Below are 9,643 nucleotides of genomic sequence, written 5' to 3'. Positions count from 1 at the left end.
GCAGCCGCTGCTTCCCCGCTTTATATACCCTGCTAAAAATAGCCTGCCGCCGGGCCGGCCAATCAGGAGGGGGCGAATTTCGAATCGGGCCAATGGCGGGAGCCGTCACGGCCGGGATCGGTCACGCCAGGAGGAGCCGCGATGTCTGCGGCGCGGCGATTGGGCGGCCCTGACGTCATCGGCACGCGGGTCGCGGGGGCGCGCGGCGGGGATTGGGCGGCGGCGGCGGGCGGCGCGCCGGGATCACGCGGGCGGGGGCGGGGCGCGGGGGCGGGGCGGCGGCGCGGCCGGGGCAGAGCTTTGAATAGGGAAGTTTTGCGGGGGGCTCCGCTCGCCAGAGTCCGCGCCGTGTTTGCAAATATTGGGCCGCTCCTGCGCCAGGTCCGCCGGCCGCGGGAGGGGGGACAGCCGCGCGCCCGCCCCGGGAGACGTCCTGCCCTGCTGTGCGATTAAACTTTGCATGAAACTTTGGGTCTTTTTTCCTCCCCGAGCTCCTCAAGGAATTAATATATATCTCTCTATATATACAATTTTATTTTTTTTTTCTTTTTTTCATCTCTGGAGGAAGGGGGGGGGGCTTGGAAACTGAGAGCAGAGGTTGACACCCCCCCGCACACACCCCGCAACCCCTGCACATAAAGGAGGCATCTGTATTTTTGGTAACCAGCACTGACTTTGTTGTTGCAACTTGAGACATGGATGTTCTCCCAATGTGCAGCATCTTCCAGGAACTCCAGATTGTGCACGACACGGGTTACTTCTCAGCCTTGCCGTCCCTGGAGGAATATTGGCAACAGGTAAACGAGGATGTCGATGTTGTTGTTGTTGTCGGGGATTTTTTTTTAAAGCCGTATTAAAGGATAAAGGATGAGCGGATTTAAGAAAGAAAAAAAAAAAAAAAAATCAAGCCCAAGTGTCAGCGAGGAGTTTGGGGAGAATTCAGCACAAATGTGTAGAGATGTTTTGAAGCAGGTGTTTCGGCTTTGAGCAGACGGCTGTCTGGGGGGAACAGTCCCGAGGCGGATGGAAGGAGCTGCGCATCCCCGTCTCTCGTTGTTTACCGCCGGCGCTGCCGGGGGCTGTCAGCGCCCGCGGCCGCTCCGCTCCGCAGCCGCGCGGAGCCGGCGCTCGCTCCACACCGAGTCCTGGCAAAAGTTTTGCGCTTGTACCAGGTCCAGACTCCACAGCTGGGTCTTGTCATCCGAGCTCCCTGCCTTGGCCAAGGGCTGCTTTGCGCCCTGTGCTGTGGGTTTGTGCTTTCTTTTTTTTTTTTTTTTTTCCTGCTGGTGTTGGTGTTTTTTTGTTTTGTTTAATTTTTTCCTGCAAATTTATACTATTATTGTTTTTGTTCCTGGCAAAGGTGGGGGAAAAGCCCTCCAGGAGTGTCGGTACACATGTCTGTGTATGTGCATGTGTAAATACATGTATAGAGCGTGGCTGTTCCCAGCGCAGGGAGCTTTGTCGAGCCCGTGAGTTGTCAGTCATATGACAGCGATCCCCTTGTGCTAATTGCCCTGGCCGGGAAGGGAGAAGAACGGAGGCTCCTTCCCTTTAATGGACATATTTTTTTTCCCTTTTTTTTTTTTTTTTTTTTTTTTTTAAATCCCTTTCTCTCCTTACTGTGATGCAAGCAGCGGGGCTGGCAGGGTCTGACAGCCGTGCGGAGCTCGGGGCAGCGCGGCCGCCGCTCCGCTCGCTCCGCGGCGGGGGCTGCTCAGCCCGGCCACCGGATCAGATACCTGCTGCCTTTGCAGAAGGACCGAAGGAGCCTTTCCCAGAAGGTTGAAATGCAAAGTGTTACAACCTTCACATGCCTACTAATTGTATGCAATGACTTTTTTTTTTTCCTCCCTCCCCCCGCTCCCCTTTCAGAGCGGCAGCTCCATAGTACGTGATTGAAATGGAGCTAAGTAGTTTCCTTCAGGCATTCGGGCGCTTGGCGAAGCGCCAGCCCTCGTTCCCAGTAGCCTTCAGAGGCATTTAAACTCGGAGAGCTTCACTCTGCTCCCCATTACTAATCTATCTAATGAGGAATTTAAATTAGCCGGGGATATGAAAGTTTAACAAGATCTTAATAAATGCTTTTTTTGCTTGTTTTCACGGAAAACCAAAGCACTATTGTGCTGTCTCTGTAGAAACCCTTTTTGTTTTTAGCAGCATTGCAACCCAGTTCCCTAATTACAGACAGATACATAAATACCGTGTGCAACAGTGGGTTTGGTTTTGGGGGTTGTTTGTGGTTCTGATTTTTCTGTCCAATTTTTCCCTACACTCCGAGCCTGACCAGAGCATGTGACCCCGTTTGCTGGAGCGGTGCTGGGGGAGAAAAGAGGTTGCTCCCATGGCGGCTCTGCTCATGGGCAGATGGAAGGGGGCTGTGAGGGGAATGTGTGGCATTTGGGACCAGGTTTTGCTACCGGGCTTGGAAAATATGATCTAGCTAAAATAAGTCGCGTTTGATTTGGAAACTTGGTGTGTCCATTTTCTGTGTAAAGCTTCCATATGGCTCGTTTCCTATAGTGGAAAGAATAATCCCAAAACATCAGCTTGTTGCCATAACAGTTCACGTTTTTTTTTTTTTTTTTTTTTTTTTTTTTTTTTTTTTTTTTGTTCTCTGAAAATGGCTAGAAAGTCAGCAGGGTGAATTGAAATTGAAACCCACAGTTTCACCCATTTAGGGTGGTTTTGTTTTTTGTTTTGTTTTGTTTCATGGAGTCGAGGGGAATGTGGTCGGGGGTAAGTTGTCCATGTACTGTTACATGTACATTTGCAGAGTACTTTCTTGGCAGATAGTCATGGTTTTAAAAGGAAGTCTCCTTTGGCATTTCGTGAAAGAAAGAGATGACTCATACAGTTGCACTCTTGGCCAGTAGATAAAGTTCTTGTTCATTGTGGGACTCCCAGCAGGACCTCAGAGTAATTTCCCGTGTCCCATCCTATAGAACAGTACATTTCTATTCTGGAACTTTTTTCCTCCCCTCTCCTCTGTTGTTGAAGTTCTCCATGTTCATCTGAACATGCATGGGAGCAGTTTGAGTTATGTGGTGTGCATGCCAGTGCGCTTGGAAATGACATTCTTTGAAAGTCGAGTGTGCTGTGTTCTCATGCACAGGAAATGGGAGGATGTCTGCTGCTCCATTGATGTTCCCAGAAGACAGGCCGGCAGCTCTGCAGCCTTGCTGAAATGTGGCTTTGTTTTCTGACGCAGAGTTAGGGTTTTTACTGGGTGTCAGAGCACGTTGTATTCGGTTGGGTCCTTTCAGCCTCATGATTGTGTGAGAGAGATACAAAACAACTTGAAATTAGTCAAGGTGCAGGAGCGAAGCGTGGTTATATGTTGTGGTTCTCTATGGTCGTTTTCAACATCAGCCTACTGAAAACACAGATTTTATGATGAGAGTGATGATAATTTGACTGAGTCATTAGAATGCTATTTTGGAAACCAAAGCTGACTTGCACCTTCAGCTGTGTGTTTGAACTCCTGCCCAGGTCTCGAAAACTGATTTCTTTTCATCGTAACAGTCACCTAGTTACAGCTTGAGGAGCCTTTAATTTGTTTTGAACCTAGAAACCTCAAATCGAACGTACTACATTCCTGCATGCTTTTTGAAGTGTAAAATAATTTGGTTTATTTTTAAGCAGGCCTGTAACTTTTCTCTTTATTCTTACTTCTCTTTTACGTAGACATGTTTGGAGCTGGAACGGTATCTTCAGAGTGAACCCTGTTATGTTTCTGCATCTGAAATCAAATTTGATAGCCAGGAGGATCTCTGGACCAAAATTATTCTGGCACGTGAGAAAAAGGAGGAATCTGAACTGAAGAACACATGTGTCCCGAAAGAGGACAATCTTGCTAGTCAGAACTTAGAGACCAACAGTTTGAATTCTGATGTGAGCAGTGAATCTTCAGACAGCTCTGAGGAGCTCTCACCCACGACAAAGTTTACCTCTGACCCTATAAGTGATGTTTTAGCCAGTTCAGGAAACTTGAGTTCATCTGTCACTTCCACTCCCCCTTCGTCTCCTGAGCTGAGCAAGGAGCCTTCTTCCCAGATATGGAATTGTACGCCGGGTGAGTTGCATTCACCGGGGAAAATCCGTACCGGTACCACTGGAAAGACTGCAGAAAAAGGTACACCCTCCAATGGTGACACCTCTCCAGATGGCAGAAGGCGTGTTCACAGGTGTCATTTTAACGGTTGCAGAAAAGTTTACACCAAAAGTTCACATCTGAAAGCACATCAGCGCACTCATACAGGTTAGTAACCCTATGCTTCTTAAGAGCTGGAAGCTACTGTAGGGATACCCCTTGGTGGTGGTAGTGGTGTCACAGCATTACTCAATCACTGGGTGGTAGCCCAGGTTTGGAGAGATGATGTAATAGTAGCAGAGGCTTACCAGCATGGACGACATCACTTCCTCATTCTCTTCATGAGCCAGGGCAGTTGGTGGTGGATTAGACTGCTGTCATAGCAAATAGGAGCTACTTGTCTAAGCAGGCAGTAGTTGGGAAGCTGCAGCAGCACGTGGTCTTCAGGAGCAAAGGTCCAGCCAAAATAGGTGCCAGGCCTTTCATGATGATTATTTCTAAAGTAAAAGTGAGCTATGACTTTATTACTAAAAAAAAGGGATGTATATGCAAACATCGGTCAGATCACCAAATACTCTTTAAGAACTTGTTTTTTATGCTTCAGACCACATCGGGTCTATTTTATCAGACATACCAAGGCCTTGATTATATTAAGTATAGCTATATTTGTAACTCGTTTAACACTTTAATGTGTGTCATCAGCAAAAAATCTTGGAAAGCCCACTGTATGGTGTTGTCCTTCTGACACATCTGCCCAACTGGACTTAAAAATGCGCGATCTACTGTATAATTTGATGCCAAATTACTGAGCAACAGCATTTTATTGTTATGAAACCTGAACTAAAAATAACAATCCTGTGTATTATTGGGAAAGAAAGTGAGGAAGATAGACACTTCAGGGCTTTTATAAATATTTTATGGTTGAACTAGCGTGCTGATGTGCTTGTTTGAGCATTATTATTTGACATCTCTTTATGACAGCAGTTAGATGCATAGAGCTGTGCCTTGGATCAGTAGTCATGGCTTAATGTGAGGAGCTGGTTTGGTGTTCTTGGTGTACCAGTGCAAACACCTATATGGATGGTTGTTTTGTTTTTTTTTTTTCCCCCTAAGATGTGGGAAAGAGAATTCAAGGAAAAGATTCTATTTTCACTCGTGCTCAGCATTTTGTGGCTTTTATGGGAAGTCTGAGCAAGCTCGGATGCTCCCATTGTCATGCAGAAGTCAGATAAAACAGGATTATTTCAAGAGAAAAAAACAACTTCCACTGAAACCGTGGTTGTTGAGCAGACATAAATAGCTGCCAGACTCAGAAGTATTGCAGAACTGGTGTTCTGGTGCTGTCTGGTTGAGAACGTTCCTGTGAATGGAAGTGGTATTTCTTGAATGCTGAAATAGCAGTATTCAAAGCGGTATGCAGGCTTTTCCAAGAATAAGTGGCTCAGCAGAAAGGAGGTTGCATGTTATGCAGATGAGTGAGTGACAGAGAACTTTGATGCAATACAGTAGCCTAATTGCATTTTGGAGCCTAGCTGTGCTGTCTTTAATCACCTTTATGAGGTGAATGGTACCTGTTTGGGAGTAAGCCTGCCATTTATGGATGAACAGGAATGGTAGAGGGCTGGATTCCTTTGTTTCCTGGAAGCCTGTTTAATCACTTTTTTTAAATTAATGTTTTTCATAAGAGTGAGATTATTTGATGTGCTGTTGCAGCAAGATAAGTAGGAATCGTGGGTGAATTTTGTGAGCCTTCTATGCTTACGTGTTCTGAAGCATTCAGATAGGTTAAATAAAATTGTCTGTCTTTGGGGAAGTGCAGGAGGTTTACATAGAAAATGATAGAACCTGTCTTTGAATGAAATCATGACTAACATGTAATCTGCTTTCTTTGTAGGGGAAAAGCCTTACAGATGTTCATGGGAAGGGTGTGAGTGGCGTTTTGCAAGAAGTGATGAATTAACCAGACACTTCAGAAAGCACACTGGTGCCAAGCCTTTTAAATGTAGTCACTGTGACAGGTATGTGACTGAAATGCACCCTTTTAAATAGTTATTTTTAATGCTTGTTGGAAAGCCAGTCTAGGCTGCTTTTTGCTTGTGTAGGAATTATTTGGGAACATAACTGTGTCTGGTAGTTTTAAGGAACTACTGCATATTTAGACTAGAAAAACCCTTCCATTTTACTGATCGTTGGGAAGTGGTTTGTAGCCTGATCTTGCAGATGAATGTTGAGAAGTCCACAGTCCACCCATCTGCAGAGCTCCTGGGTGCCCAGAGACACCTTGAATACTCCTGTGTATCCCGGGAATGCCAAATCCCTCCTCCACCAGCTGTGTTTTGGAGCAGCAGAGCAAGGGGAGGTGCCTCAGCCCCGCGTGTCGCGTTGCGTGTGCCGGCGGCCGTGGGCTAACGCACAGCCTCACTCTTGCCTTGCAGGTGTTTTTCCAGGTCTGACCACCTGGCCCTTCACATGAAGAGGCACCTCTGAATGGGTCAAGAGGTGAATCCTGCGGGCTAAGAGGCGTCAAGGTTGAAGAGCCTTGAGCGGAGGGATGCGTGTTCCAGCCAAAGCATGCCATTTTGCACCCTACCCAGTTGCCTCCAGGACCTCACTTCCTTGAAGGTCTTTTGAGGGCTAATAAGTCATGTAAGAACGGCATAGCAACCGCGGTGCGTGATGTTTGGGATTTCCTGGACTCATACACTGGTATCTAACCTTCTGAGTGGCTCCTAAGCCTTTGCCGTGAGCATGTGCACTGAGAATGTTAATGATTGGGCGACTGTATGCGATGAGGATCTCTTGATGACTGTATGCTGAGGCACATTTTTTTTCTTGTGGTTGTTTTATAACTGTAAGAGAAAAAAAATAGTCTGAATGTCTTGTATGTGAGGAATATCTTGTGAGATGGGACGACCACCAATCATTTCCAAGGGGTGGGGGGAGGGGTGTCTGCACCTTTTTAGAGGGAAAACCTGAGAGGGGAAAGGGGGGAATAAAAAGAGTCAGGATGCCAGAATGGAAATGGGGGACCTCCCTGTTCCTGTGTGAGAGGAGCTTTAGGTGTCTGGTGCAGCTATTAAACGTGCAATGTGTCAAGTAGCTTGTTTTACTTGCTACAGAGCTCATTTGTAATCCATTGTATAAGCTGTGTATTTACAAATGTAACACAACTATAACTTTTCATTATAATACAAAGGTTATTGCATGGTTCTGGGGAACTATATGCTTTTCCATTCTTTAATCAGGACTGCAGTTTTGATTCCAGTTAAGAGCAGCTAAAATACAATTGGTCTAATGTTACATAATGTATGGAACATGAATAATTTTTTTGTTGGGTGGATAAAACCACTATTGGTTAGAAACTGATTTTTCTCATGCAGCTAATTTTTCTCTTATTTATGCCTTGAGGACTAACTTCTGGTTTTCTAGCTGTTAATGCACTGTTGACCTTAATAATGGTGCCTTATGCAAGTGACCTTCTCTTGCAGGGGGTCTTATACAGGGGTATGGGTGATGCATGCTTTATTAAGGCTCTCTTTTCACCTGGCATTGTACTGTATCAAATGTATAATATGAGGGGAAAAAAAGGTTACTTCCAGGGTCCTCCTTCACAAAGACAAATATAGAGAAAAGTCATTCATGTCAGTACAGTATTTGTTTAACTTAGACAATTTGACTGTGTTACAGTATAATGCATATGCCAATTGAATACCTGACCAGTTCTGCCACCTTGAGACTTTTTTTATATTGACCTTGCACAACAACTGTGTATATACACACCCCAACTGTACTTAATATGTCCAGTTTTCATACATATTAAAGATACAGAAGTATTAAAAGATGTATTTGCTTAAAAGGCACAAGTTTCACATCTATATATCTAGCTATCTGTTGGTCATACAGAAAGAAACTATATTACTTTTTTTTTTAAAAGTGGGCAGAAGAATAATTGTGTATGTATATTTGTGTGTACAGTCTGTGTATGTGTGTATATATATAGATAATATATAAATATTTTTTTTAAAAGGAAAAAATTAGAACACATAGCTAGAAAATGCCACAGCCCATCAAAATATTCCCGCTCTCCCTTCCCCCCCGCAATACGGTCATTAAGGAGACAAAGAAATGAAAGATACAGTTAATTAAAATCTAGCATTTTTAGAGGCTTTACCTTTAGCTTAATGGTATGCTAAAGGCTTTGTTGGCATTCAGTCCTTCTCAGACTGCTGACTGTGTTTTGTAGTTATTAGGTTGTCTGGAATAGCGTATCTGTGGCCATTTAAGAATGATATGAACCGAATATTGGCATGCTAAAAGAATATTAGCTGTGTGCAGAAGAAGTACACTCGGGTTTTGGCCTTCCAGCTTACTGGAGGACCTGTAAGTGAGCTAGTCGTTGTGGTGGTTGAGCTCTAATTTTACATAGTTCAGCTAAAATAAAGACTGTTTTTTCCTAGAGTAGGTATAGTCTGTCCAAAACCAGTTTTGTTTTGTTTTTTTTAAACCAGCTCACTACAGTCGATGCAATGAAACATGTGACCTGTTTCTTTTACTATTAATTATCAGTCTTGCTTACTCTGCTAATATTTTGGTATATCTTCCTGGAAATGTATGTAGATAAGTGGTTTAAAAAAAGTATATGCAAGTGATCTGGTTCTATGGAACACACAGGCTTAAATCATTCTCATTTCATTTTTGGTTTAAATTGCCTGAATATGCACTTTTTTTTTCTTCCCCCAAACAGACAAAATTTTCCAGAAGATGGATTTCTATTTACGATTGGGTTTTGTTGTGTTTTTAACTCCTTGTTTGCATTGTCCTTGGCTTAGCCGTAATTCTTATAAACAAGAAAAAAAAAAAAAAGAAAAGCAAAAACAAACAAACAAAAAACCAACCCCAAACAAAAAAAAAACTTGCACTGGCTTGTCTCAATTGTGAAATACCATCAGACTTGTGTGGATGGGGTGGGGCTGTGTGCCATATGTCAAATGCCTGTAATTTTCTTAATAAGCAAGTACATTTTGTTCAGGTGATAACTGAGCCTCAATCAAGCTGAAAAATAAAAAAAAATAAAACATTTTTGCTTGAAATTTAAGAAGAAAAAGTTTCTATTAGTGAAATTTCTTTTTTTGTTTTTGAAGCACCCTGTTATCTAAAGAATCTCTTTGTAAGATTTTTGTAAAAATTTTGTTTTACAAGATTTTATTTGAAATTGTTTTTTGCAAGATTGTTATATTTCTGTATGAATGTATTTTTTATTGGAATAACATAAAAAGAAATTCTTATCAGCATCATGTGTCTGTTTTCATCTTTCTCCTCTCTAAGTCCTATACACCAAACAATGTCAAGTACTATGTTGCTGCTTTGTCTTCAGTCCTTCCTGGTCATGGGTACAAACACCTTTGGGTCAGGTCACTTTGTGGAAGACAAACCCTGTTGGGAAAATAATTTTGGCAGTAGAAACTAGAAGTTCTTCCATATCTGAAAAGCTGCTCTTGACTCATGGTTTGTCTCAGCGGAATAAATAGTTAATGTGATTGTTGCTGCAAGACT

The 9,643-nt window shown here is 43.4% G+C and overlaps 1 protein-coding gene across 1 annotated transcript; it reads left to right on the top strand.

Annotated features, from left to right (window-relative positions):
* The first annotated feature begins 287 nt into the window (after nt 1–287).
* Nucleotides 288–9,380, top strand: KLF6 (Kruppel like factor 6). Its single transcript, XM_010394882.2, has 4 exons — nt 288–797; nt 3,685–4,258; nt 5,985–6,108; nt 6,526–9,380. Exons 1-4 carry the CDS (start codon nt 696–698, stop codon nt 6,575–6,577), a joined length of 852 nt encoding a protein of 283 aa, XP_010393184.1. The 5' UTR covers nt 288–695; the 3' UTR covers nt 6,578–9,380.
* Nucleotides 9,381–9,643: the final 263 nt, after the last annotated feature.

Source organism: Corvus cornix, chromosome 2, assembly GCF_000738735.6.
Source record: "Corvus cornix cornix isolate S_Up_H32 chromosome 2, ASM73873v5, whole genome shotgun sequence".
Lineage (NCBI taxonomy): Eukaryota > Metazoa > Chordata > Aves > Passeriformes > Corvidae > Corvus > Corvus cornix.
This window is presented reverse-complemented; position numbering and strand designations above follow the sequence as displayed.